The 15107-nt window shown below is 39.3% G+C and overlaps 1 protein-coding gene across 12 annotated transcripts in view; it reads left to right on the top strand.

The window, feature by feature from the left end:
- RP1 (RP1 axonemal microtubule associated) overlaps positions 1-15107 on the top strand; it is a 335045-nt gene that overhangs the window by 298249 nt on the left and 21689 nt on the right. For 11 of the 12 annotated variants that reach the window (XM_046641544.1, XM_046641545.1, XM_046641549.1 and 8 more), the window contains one exon: positions 5006-5225. In XM_046641544.1, the coding sequence (XP_046497500.1) occupies positions 5006-5225 (220 nt within the window). Of the gene's footprint in view, positions 1-5005; positions 5226-11614; positions 13414-15107 lie in introns of those variants that run through there. The other variant, XM_046641556.1, reaches the window with a different exon arrangement.

A 15107-nucleotide genomic window follows, 5' to 3' on the forward strand; every position in this document is an offset into this window, starting at 1 on the left:
ACCAGTGGCAGCCAGTGAAAAGTTATGAAGAGTATCCTGCTTTCTCTCTTTGAAGGGTACACTTGGGCTGATTAACATCAAGAAGTTTTACCCAGGATGCATGTAGGAGAACAACACCTTATTCTCATTTTTATGTTGCACAATTTAACAAATTGTCTATGTTTATGGTTGTTTTTCCTTTTTTTTTTCTTTTTGGTGGTGTCACTTATTTCCTCTTAAAAATTTACCCTAATAGTTTTCAATGTTTCTAACATATTAGGACTCAAGTTTCCAGTCTATACTTCCACGTTCCTGTCCTAAGCTTTCAAGCATAATATTCTTTTGAAAGGCAATGAATGTAAAATGGGCTATCCTGTATGAATTGAGATACTGAGTTAAGATTAAACATCCCAGATGAGATTTCAGTGATCACAAAGCTAATTTGTGTTACAATGTGTTTTTCCAAACCATGAAAGCATTCTAGAGAACATAGGCTTTACACAACATGAAATTTGCTTCTAGAATAGAATTAAAGTTTTAAAAAATAACTTATTTGCCATTTTTTAGAAAATACTGAAGTTTTACATGAGGAGATTTAGTGTCTCCAGCTTAGAAAAATCCAACTGGGAAGTAGTTACAAATGCAAAAATGTCTGGGTTAGGAGCTACATCTGAAGATAGATACCTGAACAGGGAATATTTTGCCCATAAATTTTTTGTATGAATATTCACAGATCCACTAGTCATGTTTTCCCTGAAAATGCAAGTTATTCCTTCATAGTTCTGTATCTGAACTAATATGCTATGCAACTTTTAGTGTAAAAAACGCCTCCATCTTTGAAAATGTAGGATATACATTTTGTTGTGGAATTTGAAAAGGGACTGTATTTTGTTCAAGTTCATTTTTCAACTTTGAGAGTCTTTTCTGCTATTTCTTGCAAGAATATTTCCATTTTCGTTGACAAATGAAAATGTTCCTTCTTGCAAGAATTCTCAAATTATTTCTTGAGTAAGCTTCAAATTACTACCTAATTTTCCCAACCATTTCCATCAAGTGAGCTCCAAAAAAGGATCATGGTAGTCTGAACACAAGATACCAGTACAAATCCTTCTGGTTATTCTTTAGAGGCCTCTCCACACCTCTCCACCCTTCTCTCTGTCCTGAGACCTGTATGAGCTATAAGTCTATAAATTACAAAGTATTTTCACAAGATTATCTAATTTGGTCCTTACAAAACTCTCTTTTTACAAACAGGAACTTGAGGCTCAGGAACATGAAATGAAGTGAGAGGACCCAGCTTCCAGCCTGGTTTTCATATGATAAGCCTTGTGTTTTTCCTCTCATGCCCTGCTTCCCAGAACTGTACTCTGATCCAGTTGGGCTACCCCATCATCAGGAATTCCACATTGGAGACACATTTCTCTTTGGAGCCCCTGGTGATGCTGCTGGGTAGTGAGGATATGGATGGATGGCGAGAACTCGTCTCCCTTGACTTATCTTCTCCTCCCATCTGAACATCCAGTTCAGTGCTGGAGAGTCAAAGCCATTGAAAACAAAAGTGCCTGTAGAATTCAAGTAAATGTTCTTTAGTTTCCTTCTCCCCACCATGTTCATCACCTACTTCATTCTGATCCCCCTTTAGTAATAATAATAATAATAATAGTAATAATAATAATAATAATATCACCACTATTTACTGAGGACCTATTATGTGTTTACTTGCCCCTTTTTTTGCTAATTAATGTGTCACTTATCCTCACAACCTCCCAGCAAAGTGATTCTTAATACCCCACTTTGCAAATGAGGAAACTGGAGTTTTCAGAGAAGACACTGCCACCCCCAGGTAGTTGCAACAACACCTGCTCCAGGTTCATTTCCTGGCAGCAGCATCTACATTTGTTAAGTACTTATTATACCTGAAAGTATACTAGATTCTGTTCAAGTGGAATAAATTTTAGAATTTTAAAATTTCAGGAACAATCAACTCAGACTTAGGAAGCACTTTCATTCTTCTCGGTTTTGCTCATGCCATTTCCTGTCTTCTCCTCTCCTTCTGGACATGCTGCTTCTTCCTCAAAGTCCAGGTCCCTGACCACCTGCCCTGCTTACACTGCATCATCGCCCCATACTTTTGTTGTACTTTGCTCCGCTTGTTTCTCACTTGGAATGTATTGGATTACTGTTTCGCATCTCTGTCCTCACATATGGATTGTGAGAGCTGCTTTTTTCATGTTTGTCTCTTGCTTAGAGCAGTGTTTGTATGTAATAAGAACTTGTTAAAAGTTCACTTGGTTTAATTTGCTTAGTACACATTTAAAATGTTCCTGGAGTAGTATATACAGCGAGCAGAATTATCCAAAAATGGGTATATACAAAGTGCTTTATTTCCTTCCTTAAATTCAGTGTAAACTTACCTCTTTTTTCAAGTATTCAATAATTTCAAGTACATAAATCAGACATTCTCAGGCAACACTTCTTTCTAACCTTCATGTTCTGGGTATGTAGTGGGAGCTTACTGATATTATTACAATTTTCAGTATATGACATTAGAGCAGTGGGAATAGACTCTATTTCCACATTTTTTCTGCCTTTCTCTTTCTGACCTTATATCTCTCAATCCTTTGGTCCTCAAATTGAAAACAATTTTATTTTTAATTTGAGACTGTATACTACTTTAAGCATAATTCTCTTTCTGGAGAAAAACTGAGCCATGATGTGGTCCATCTGTATAATGAAAAGCCATCCTACATTGTGGAATCTCTGGGTTTTTTTTGTATTTTCAAATGTAGGAAGTTGAATGCAGAAAACTAAAAAAAAATTATGTGCAAGAATAATTTCTTGGCATATTGCATTTTCATTTGACTGAAGCTGAGGTGACCCAGGTTGCCTATATTAAATCAGAACTAACATTTAGAAATCAATTTGGCTAACATGTTAGAAGTAATTTGGGAGCAATTTATAGCACCAGCCAGGCTATGGTACAATCATTTTAGCTCTGATTTTAATTGGCTAACCCACGTGCACATGGTATGAGTAACCATTTAGTTTCTGTGCCATGGCACCATTTAGTCATTGTTAATAAATATCTATTTTTACGAGCAGGATTAGACATGGGGTTTATCAATTTCAACTTCACTTACTATGGCCAAATACTAGTTTTAATTTCCTTCTGTGAGTGTTGGACCCTGTCTTTAGATTAATCTTATCTTTAAGTTACATAGATTTAGGCATTTTCTAATTAGCACGCAATTTTGATTGCTATAACAATACCTGCTAATGCTTATTGAGTGCTATGGTACTTTATGATATTGGTACTGTGACAGTGCTCAGATGGAGACCCTGAAGCTTAGAGGAGTGGAGAAACTTCCTGCAGTTTATACAACCAGCAAGGGCAGAGGAACTTTCAAACCCAGATCTGATTTCAAAACCTGGGGTTTTAGCCACCACACAGTTTTGCCTCAGGGTGTGTGTTGGAGTGTGGTTGCTGTTTCCTATCATGTGTCCCACTCTCTGCAACTATGGGGAGGATTGTAGGAGGCCACTCATCTGGACTAAACACCAATATTAAGATTCTCTACATAGTAGTATTTTTATAACCACTTTGTTCTAGAAATAACAGGAGGGGCCCAACTATTTACCTCAACTCTGTTGAATTCTGTCTGTATGCACCCTGACCAAATTATTCAGAACAATTATCACCAATAGAGCAACCCAAAATTATATTATCAATAAAAATATTTTAGTAGAAAAAGTGGCAGATCTGCATAAACTAAAGAACTAACTTTATTTGGTGATGTGAATGTTCATGGTAATACCAAAGGGCAAAGAGGAGCTGGGGCAAGAGAAACAAAATACAAGAAGGCACATAAAATTGTTTCTAATTATATTATCACATACTATGTAATTTAAGTACCTTAAAATAAGGAGATTAGCCTGATTTATCCAGGTGGGCCTGATCTAAATTGTATGAGCCTCTAAAAAAGGCAAACATCTTTCTCCTCCTGGTAGCAGAGAGAAAGCCAGAGATTCCAAGCATGAGAAGTGATCCACGTACAGTTTTTGACTTGGAGATGAAGGGGCCACATGTCAAGGAAACAGGGGTCTCAGTTCTACAACCACAAGGAACTGTATTCTGCCGACAGCCTGAATGAGTGTGGAAGCAGAATTCTCCTCAGGGCCTCCAGAGGAGAGCTTGGCCCAGCCCATACTTTGCGTTCAGCTTGTGAGGCCAGGAGCAGAGGACCCAGTTGAGCCTTGCAGTGGCCAGATTTCTGATTGACAGAATTGGGAGGCAATAAATGGGGTTTGTTTTAAGGTCTTAAGTTTGTGATAATTTATTATGGCAGCAATAGAAAAATAATGTAGCATATAATTGATAAATTTTTTTATATGACCCCTGTAGGAATTTTCAAGAGAAAAATATAACTTATTCTGAATAGTGAATGATACTTTATAACATTTAGCGTGCCAGGTAACTAGGTGTTTGGTGAGTTGCAAAGGGGTATAAGGCAGAATTACTTGTTAATCACATTAAACACTGTTGCAAACTCAGTTTTTTAATACAAAGTCACTCTGTTTCAGGGCTATCTGGTTAGCCCTAGTTTAAATCCAGAAGTGTATATGGCTTCTTTTCCTCAGGATCCCACTTTAACGGGAAAATCCAATCTATTATAGACACTAGAGAATTTGATTGTCTTCTTCAGGTCTAACCACCAAATAAATAGTGTATATCAACAATTACAATACAGCATTTATTTTGCAAGGTAATGAAAGTGAGTTGCTGAAAAAAGATATAGTGAAGACTAGCTGGATTTAATATGTTGGTTTGTCCATGGTCAATGGATTTGTGCTTCATCATATGTAACAGCATTTCATGGTGTTACAGATGACTAATTCTGAGGGAAATTAGTAAGGAGTATGTAGGGGGAAGTAGATACTGAGTTCAAAATTGAATATGAATTTGCAATTTGAAAAATCAAATCAGAGATGTGGAAAGTTTTATTTCCCCTTTTCCTTTGTGTTGCAGATTAATCTTAAAGATATTGGTGAAATCTATAAAATACGTATTGGACATGACAACAGAGGAAAGGATCCCAGGTGGTATCTGGAAGAAATTAGACTTGAAAATATAGCCACACGTGAGCTGTTTTGTCTAACTGTTGATTCCTGGATAGCTGAGAATGAAAATGGTGGAGATACATGGAAAGAAATGCCTGTCGTGAGAACTAATAAAGCACCTTTGCCAGGTACATAATTGCATTTCCTTTGTGATGTGTATTAAAAATAAAAATAATTGAGATGATTTAGAATAGAGGTCAGCAACCTTTGTCTGTAAAGGACCACACACCAAATATCTTATGCTTGTGGCCCATAAAGTCTCTTGAAACTGCTCAACTTTGCCAGCGTCGTGAGAAAGCTACTATGGACAATGTACAATCTATGGCATGTTTGTGTCTCAGTAAAACTTTATTTGTGGACAGTGAAACTGGAATTTCATCTGTCAAGAGACAATATTCTGCTTTTGGATTTTTTTAACTGTTAAAAGTAAAATGCATTCTCAGCTCCTGGACTGTACAAAAACAGGTGCTGGCAGATTTGACTCACAGCCGTGGTTTGCTTACTCCTGATTTAGCATATCAGGCTTTAGGACTAACACTTGTATAGCTGTTCAAAAGTGAAAATTAGGGGCCGACTCCGTGGCTGAGTGGTTAAGTTCGCACGCTCCACTGCGGCGGCCCAGGGTTCGGATCCTGGGCGTGGACATGGCACTGCTCGTCAGGCCACGTTGAGGCGGCGTCCCACATCCCGCAACTAGAAGGACCTGCGACTAAGACATACAACTGTGTACGGGGGCGGTTGGGGAGATAAAGCAGGAAAAAAAAAAAAAAAAGGTTGGCAACAGTTGTTAGCCCAGGTGCCAATCCTTAAAAAAAAAAAAGGAAGATTGGCAACAGTTGTTAGCCCAGGTGCCAATTGTAAAAAAAAAAAGGTGAAAATTATATACAGAGATGTATGTATGTGTCGATTCATCTTTCTGTAAACCTTTTTGCTAGCCATTTAAATGTGACTTTCTTCTTGGCTCTACTGTGTTAACAAATATCAGCAATCAGGAACTTAGGTGCACCTAAATCCCCTTAAGTTTTTGGTTTTGATTTTTGCTGAAAATTGAACTTACATGTTGCCTTAATTTCCTCTCCATCCATTTCCTGTATCTCTGATAACCACCTTGTTTTTGCCTCCATCACTGTAGTGAAAATGATCTCTCTCAATGAATACCAGTGGCCTCTTTCTTCCAAATTAAATAACTGAGTGTGTGTGTGTGTGTGTGTGTGTGTGTGTGTGTGGTCTCAGTGTCCTAGCTCTCCCTACTGTGACTGGCACTGCTGATCCCTCATTTGAAAAGGCAAAGATTTCTAGAGCCAGACACACTGGGTTAGTCTTGGCTTGGTGATGTGTTTAGCTGGTGTCCCCCACGGCAAGCTATGTAGCCTCCCTTAACCAACATTGCCTCATCTACAAAATGGGGATAAAAATAGTGCCAATGTCATAAGATTGTTTTGAGAACATGAGATAATGCACTTTGTCTTTAGGATAATGTACTCACAGTACTTTGTTCCTGGCACATAGTAATCATGCAATAAGTGCAGGCTATCCCAAACAATTTTATTAAATATTTCCCCAACCCTGGCCTCAGCACATGATACCAACCTAGTTCTTCACTGTTTCCTCCACTTTTTGTATCTCTATCACTGGCTCCATGTGGTCCTCTTCCCTTGAGCATGAGGGTATAAATGCTTGACCCTTCCCTGCTCTTCTGTACTCCTCCGTAACTTCTATTGTTAACTCTACACAGAGGAGGAGCACTTCTTCATCTTCAGCCCTGTCCTCTTTCTTGCCTAGAGCCACAGTATTCCATTAGATGATTCACCACCTTGTCGTCTTTAATATCCAGTCATTGGTCTATTCATTCAACCATTCCACTTAAATAAGGATAAACACATATCTACAAATAGGTATTTGGTGCCTACGGTGTCCAGGAGTAAGCAACACTAGAAGAAATAAAGGAGATTCAGACAGGGCTCCTGTTCTCCAGCAGTTGTTCAGTTTGCACAGCTTCAGTTATCTCCAATGTCAGGACTCCCCTCTTTCTGCCCTCTCTTCAGTTCTCTTCAAGCTCTTTTCGAAGGCTTCGCTCCACAGCTCTTTGATGCTCTGATGCTTTGAACCCACCACATCCCAAATTGAAGTCATCATCCCTGCCCCTCCACTTCAGCCTGTTTCCTTTAAACATCCATGGAGAGTCTAGTCTTTCTACAATGACTTAGTATTGATTAGCCTAATCTCTCGGCAGGGGCTCCATTTTATATATTCTCAATTCCTGTTAGAATGACACATGGCACAGAACACATGGGCTGTGTGCCACAGAAATATTTGTTGATTAATTCAGATGTGGCGAGAAAGACTTAGGATAAGACCAGCTTAATGAATGAAGAAATATTTTATAATACTAATTCTTTATATTTGTATGTATTTCTATAGTTTGCAAAAGCAATTTATTAGATAAAATCTCATTAAATACATAAAATTCCAGATCCTAAGAATTTTAGTAGTCCTACAGTCATGTGAGGGTAGCAATAGTGTCCACAGATGTCCAGAAGACTTTGAAGTGGAAAAGACAGAAGAGTCCTAAGAAATTTAGAAGCTTGGTTTGTACCCTGCATGTCCTGGGACCTATCTGTGTTATTCACCCAGTTGCCAACATCTGTGCAGAATCCATTCTGCTCTTTAAAAATGATATATAAAAGAGTTTTGAAATCCATGGTACCAATAACAAACAGAAGAAATCTTATTCACCTGCTGTATTAGTTATTTCTCAACTTGTAGTATTTCAGAAGGCTGCATTATTTTAAAATGAACTTTATTTAAACTCTGTTCGACAACTATTTTGTGTTTCTTCCAATTGCCTCCTACTTGACATATGAACAATTTGTTACATGCAAAAAAAAAAAATGTGGAAGGTAGTTGTGTGGGTTTTTAAAAAACCCAAGATACAAAAGAAACTCCATTGTACTTTAAATGAACTATTGATTCTGAGTTCACTTAACTTGAGGAGCAGTAAAGGCTTAGCGTGTCTCCTTTGCATTTCTCTGTTCATCATTTTCCCAAACTAGCTCATCAAATTCTATCCATTAGCATTTCTTATTTAAAGTGCTAATTTCTTAGCTGAAGCACACCAACCATTTCTTAAGGCATTTTCTCCTACAAAACAATATAATGTGACACATGATATCTAGAGCTAATCTGATCCAGTCTTCTCATTTTTCTCAGCTGGATGAAAATCAATCCAGCTGCCCCTTTCCCAGATTGGATACTTGCTCATTTAGGAGAAAATCATTAAAATAAGAAAATGAAAAAATAATGATATCTCAATGTTTAAGCATTAACTAGGGATCAAAACTTACTGGTGAGCAGTTTGGATCTGATGCGTATGACTCTGAAAGTCATTCTTGGTGCCACCAAGAGGTTCATTTACTATTCCTGTGACATCAAGGGAAGCCATAGCAGATGCACACCACTGAATTATTGCTTCTCCGGTTTGAGTTTGAGAGGAGAAGTAAGGAAGAGTTGATCTTCAATATTTTGGGATTGTCTGTCCATCTGTCAAAACACTCTAAAGCCAACCCAGGAAAGAACACAGAGAATGATGTGAAGGAATTTTTTTAAATGGAGCAATTAATGCTTAGTGTTGCCCGGCTGGACAGAGACCTAGAGACACACTGGAGAGTTATATATTTTTTTAATTTAGTAGCACAAAAAGAATGCATTTCCTTGCAGTTGGCACTTACACTCTGAGCCAATTAATTTTGTGACTTTGCCTCTTCTTTTCAAAAGATTACTGGAAAGGTTTAAAAAGAAAAGGATTTTTAAGACTATTAGTCTATAAATCATTACTCTTTGGGGGCTGAGCTAGATTTCTGGTGGGATCAGAGCAATCTCCTCCAGAGACTAGCACTGACAAGTCAAGCTTGCTCACACACACAACCTCCACACCTCCTCCTATTTGTTCACTGTCTGCCATGTTCGTGGGGAGAGGCACCAGGAGCTGCTGATTGCCCTTGGTTGGTTGTCCTTAGGAAGCTTTAGTTAATGGTCTGGCAGGGATGCCCAGAGCTGATAAGAATGCTGACTCAGCTCACAGTGGCTCACAACTTCTGGCTCCAGGCTTTCTTCAGGAGAGATAGATGATAACAGGAGGTGAGGTTTGGGGCCACATCTGTGGATGAAGAAATGTTTGATGCTAGGTTTTGGCAAGCACACGGGAGGTGTGCTGAGTGGTTTCCTTCAAATTAAGAAATAACTATATGAGAATGGAAGCCAGTACCATCATATTAAAAATGTTTCTGCTTCAAAGTATTTGTATTTATCAGACTTTAGCCACAAAAGTGTCTTTCTAAACACTTATTGACAACCTACAGCAAGTTTTAGATAATAGCTGGGCTAAGATAAGTTTAAAAAGAACAAGCAAACTTTCTTTAATGCTTTATCCTTTATCATAATACCCATGTTTGATGGGAAAATGTGGTCTTTGATGAGACAACTGAAACTCAGAGAAGCAGAGTCTGGCTTCAAATCCTGGTCTCAGGCACCAGCTTTGTGAATTGGGGCAAGTGGCATAGGTTTTCTCAGTCTCAGTTAGTTTGTCTGTGAAATGGGGCATTTAATACCTGTTTCTCGAGTGATCACCATATAATTCACCATCTGAACCGGGACATTTTTGAGAGAGGAGAAAACTCTGTTAATACAGACACAAGAACAACAGATGTCAATCAGGATGATGCCAGGAAAAACAGAAATAGATCACCCCATGGGGTGTCAGGAGATCATGAGAAGGTGTGGAATACAGTATATGTCACATTGAAGGCACTCAGCATGCACTAAATTAATTCCTTTGTCCTCTCCCTTCAATTTGCCTTTCCCTCCTGCTTCCTTTATAGCATTTAGCTGGTGTTATGATGGAAGGGCAAACACAAACCTCAGGATAGGACAGGCTATTCTCAACCGCACAGCCTGAATGACCCTCTCTAATCAGATTATGTCACTCCTTTGCTTACAAGCCTTCAGAGTTCTCCCACCTTACTAAAAGTAAAATTCATCACAACCTCCTACAAGGCTGCTCACTCTCCCTCAGCTCCAGCCTCAGTGCTCCATGATGACACCCAGTGAGCTTTCCCCTCAGCCCTCAGGCCGCTGCCCTCTGTCCTCTCTGCTGTCCGATGCCTCCCCTAGGCCTCTGCGTGGCCAGCTCCTTCACCTTTGGTCGGGACTCTGTCCAAGGGACCTTCTCAGTGAGGCCTTCCTCATGACCTTCTACAGAATACCAAGAAACTCCACTTCCTTCCCTACCAGGCACTTCCTTTTGTAGCTCAAAGGTACTTCTTTTTCAGCAATAAGGTAAACATTTTCAACTAAGGGACGTATGAAGATTCCACCTCAAACCACCAACATATATGGTCTTGGATCACAAACCTTCAGTGCAGACTGAAGTGTCTGCACATGTTTAATGCTGAATCTCATTTACCATCTGTTTCTGAGATCTGATTTCTTGAGGCAGTTCATATCAACATAATCACACCACGATGAGTGCTGAGGAAGCTTAATTCTTGGTGACCTGAGAGAAAGCACTAAAACAGTCCATTAGTTAAGTCAAATTAAAGATTCAACTGAGGGGTTTGTCTTGGGGAAGTTCAGTTGTGCTGCCCGTCGAGCTCCCCAGGTTCTGGCACCAGTACTTGCACTCCTGACGAGGTAGGGCAGCCCTCAGTGCTTGCCAGCGTCTCAGGCACCGTGTGTGGGGAGGAGCTGGCTTACCTGCGGCTGGCTGCATAAGGCCTTGGCAGGGAAGAGTCTTCCCATATTACCCAGGAACATTTGAGCATCAGGACTGAAAACATGGCGTTAGGGAAGTCCCCCAAACATAAGCAATTACATTTCTTTTTTCTATTGGGCAAGTATTCAGGAAAAAACAAAATAAAAACAAAAAACTTACATTTGCTAAAAATGTGTGTACTTTGACAGGGTTGGGGGCACAAATGCAAATTTCATGGCCTTCTAGCCTTTTCCTTAGACTTTCTGATTATTTGTTTATGCCACCCAAGGCTGGTAGGACCTGAGATGTTTTGAGAGTTTGTCTCCCAGGATGGAGGAAAGGGAACTGAGAGATCATGGTGCCAGGGTCGTTTTCCAGCTGGAGAGAGTTTGGAGACTGGCTGGCCCAGAGACCCTTTGGTACCACCATGTCTATATTAGAGAGCCAAATATTTGGAAGGGCTGGATGGAGAATCCATCCACTATGCATAATTTAAGGTTGCATGAGTCTCACTGGAGTATTAATGTGTTTGCCCCCAACTAGGGGCATGGAGTTGTGTGTATGTGTACATGTGTGTGTGTCCACTTAAACACATTTGCAGGGGGCACATCTCTGTAGGGTAAGTCTCATAGGCCATTTCCCAATGACAACTTGAACAATGTACCCTGGGAAGAGAATGGAGGTCCGCAACATTAGAGATACAGCTGGAAGAATGATATTTTTATGTGACTCTATTTATTTGGTAAGTGGAGAATTTTTTTGCAGCAGATTGAGAATTCTTGGATGCATTGGACCAAAGGAGAACAATACCACTGACCATACTGCGTAAAGAAGATGAGGAGGCATTTAAAATAAGCTCACTTTGGAGGAGCTCCTAGCACATCTGGCATGAAAGGCTTAACAATGCTAGCTCCCTTGACCTCTTCCTTTCTTTAGTCACTCCTCAAGACTGGTGAATGGTGCTCCATAGAGAGCGCAAAGTCTGGGAAGCCAGATTCTATTGTCGACTGCTTCTGGCATATATAGATCTAAGATTAGGAGACAAAGCCAATAGGGCCAGAAGTCAGGTGGACCCTGAAATAAACTGAAGTATAAGAGCAAAGTTGGGAACAGGAAGAACCTGGGAACATAGTCTTGGTTTCAGGCACAGTTCTGGGTGAAGAGCAGCCACAGCATGTTTTATATGATTCACACGTCAGCAATTCTTTGGGCGACCAGCAGAGAGCAGTACACAACACTTTTTGATTGATAGGTGGCTTGATAATCATTCATTTATTCAGTATTATTCAGTAAACATTCGCATGTGCCAAGAGCTAGGGGTTGGAAACTGAAAGACGTGAGCCAGACACTCATAACACGTGAGGTTTAGGAGAGGGGGACCAAGATGTCCCCAACAAAGATAAGTGCACTCCTGCAGGAGTATGCTCAGATTGAGGGTGAACGATGGCTTGGACTACAGACAATCCTGCAAACACAGCCATTGCTTCATGTATCATAGATAGTTTCCGGTGAATTGAATAAAAGAATTATGAAATAATTTTTCATGATTTCTTCAAAATTATCCTAAATTGAGAAGATTGCTTCCCTTTAGGGTGTTTCTCTGGCAATAGCTTCCTAAAAGTAGGAGGAACATTTTCTGGTTGCTAATTTATTATAACGTTCTAATACTGACGAATGGCAGACTGTGGGATAAGGCAGCAGCCTGCTCCTTTCCATATCTACTTCTTGGGCTGACTTTATTTGGCCATTGGTACTTCTTAAGTTCAATCTTCACTTCTTAGACTCAGTTAGTGGTGGTCCTTTCCTCCTGAAATGTACACTTGCCCTTCCTCATTTGAATGTATAGAAACACGTATAAGTCTGATGGTGAAGGACTCAATTCAGTTCTGCAAATAAACTTCTGATGGCTAAATATTTAAAACACTCTATTCCAGCCAGCTTTGTGAAAAGGCCCTCATCATCACATATCTGATACTTTGGGAAATCAAGAAATGGGCCACCAAAGGAAGGAGAAACTTCTCGGCACAAGAAGATATTTGGAGGCAATCCTTCAAAGGGAATTCAGATGAAAATCACAGAACTGTACTAAATTTGATATATTTTATAAACAGTTAATTGAATTCACTTCCTTTATATGTTCATTCAAAAATCAGGCAGGTAATATGTATGAGACAATCTTTCTAGATGTCATTGAGGTTATTACTACATTTGCATTGATTTTATCATTATGTGATGGATTTGAATCTTCACAATAGTAACTTTGAGGGGTGCAGAAATATAACTTTTTAAAAATTCTCTATAAGTGATTAAAATCACAGCCCTCAAGAGGAAACTTTTTGGGGTGATGGAATTATTCTCTATCTTGATTGTAGTGGTAATTATAGGACTTGTAAACACTTGTCAAAACTCATCAAAACCTTATGACTTAAATGAGTGAATTTTGCTACATGTAAATCATGTTTCGACAAACTTGACTTAAAAATAATCCAAGCTCCAGGCCGGCCCTGTGGCCGACTGGTTTGGTTCGCGCACTCTGCTGCGGTGGCCCAGGGTTTCACCGGGTCGATTCCTGGGCGCAGACATGGCACCGCCCATCAGGCCACACTGAGGCAGTGTCCCACATGCCACAACTAGAAGGACCCACAACTAAAATATACAACTATGTACCAGGGGGCTTTGGGGAGAAAAGGGAAAAATAAAACCTTAAAAAATAATAAATAAATAATCCAAGCCCCTATTTCCACTGATGATAGAAATCTTAATCATTTTAACTCAAAATAAGCTCAGTCACTTCCAATATAAGACAGTTTCTTTTGGTCAAAAACTGGTCAATTCAGAATTATTCTTATTCTGCTCCTTTTCCTATTCCACATGGATACCTTAGTTCCTGGATGTCACCCTCATATGTGGAGAGGATGCCCGGTGCGAGGGCCACCATCTGCTCTGTTTGGCCATTCTGAGGTGGCTCATTCTACTTCGTCTCTAGGTATCGCTTCCTCCTTAACTTCTGCTGAAGGAAACACACATCCTACCATGGCTTTGGTTTCCTTCTCCTAAATTTCCAGAGAAAAAGCATATTTGAGGAATTTATTTAGGCCCCCTCCCCAGCCGTGTGACATTTTTAATATATCCTTGTGACTGAGGGATTATATATGTCCACACAAAGAACAAATATGTGTATTTTAACTCTATGCTTGCTGCAGTAAGCAGAGGCTGAAGAATCCATGATTTCTTGAAAGGAAATCTTAAGGCTACTGTTTATGGAGATGTTAATGCTTGGAGTTGATGTTGATAAATCATCATTAAGAAACTCTTGGCACAGTCTCTGGCCTAAAATGATGTTTGAAAAAAAAACCCTGCAGGTGAAAATTTGAAAGATTTTTGTGTCACTAATAAGATGATGTTAAACCTTACGAAGGTCACAAGTTTATAAGCCCAAAGAATGCTGAGCCTTGACAATGATGCATGTGTTATGCATTCTTTGAGAGACTGGGAAATTGTTGAAATGACAATAAATATAGGTAAATATAAGGATGAGAGTGTTTAAGATGATGACATTGAGAACAGAAGAGAAAAAAAATGCCCCCCAAATGATGAAAATATATAGTTTAGCTATCAAATGAATTGGATGACAATTGTGGCAAATAGGAAGGCAAACATTTTATTCTGTGCTTGTGGCCGACTTTGTCAGAGTGAGTAAGGCTTTCATAAGCAGCTGAGGCTACTGACTAATTCTCAGAAAGAAAAATTTAGCATCAACTATGGTAAGGAAAACATTTTAAAAATGTTGGCAAAAAAGTCCAACATATATGGATAATCTAAACCAAGTTAACTCTTTCAGATACTTTTAGCTAAATCACGTGATAAATATATTAAAAACTACTTAAAATCTGGTGCTGTAGAGTGGATATTTGTAGTCAGAATGATTGATTAGTTATACTTGTCTTTGATACGTTCAAATAAAATGATCTCTTCCATTCTGTACAACATCAATATCTAGAAACCTAGCCCTGTATTTTTCAAGTATTCGAGCTAGTTGTAAGCTGTTTTCTAACTCACTTTTAAATTTACTATTGGATTCCCTCAGGAGTTCACCTCCTTGTGTGTGTGGGGGTCCCTTTCTTGTAGTAAAGATAATTTGTTAGCCTTCTACGTTTTTACGACAGGATGCATGTCTGTTAGCTAGAACATGTGGCCCTGCCTTTAAACCGCAGCGCTGAGCCCTGACTTTCCTGCCTGAGGAGACTGAGCAAAGGATTCG

The sequence above is a fragment of the Equus quagga genome, chromosome 16 (assembly GCF_021613505.1).
Source record: "Equus quagga isolate Etosha38 chromosome 16, UCLA_HA_Equagga_1.0, whole genome shotgun sequence".
In the NCBI taxonomy this organism is placed as follows: domain Eukaryota; kingdom Metazoa; phylum Chordata; class Mammalia; order Perissodactyla; family Equidae; genus Equus; species Equus quagga.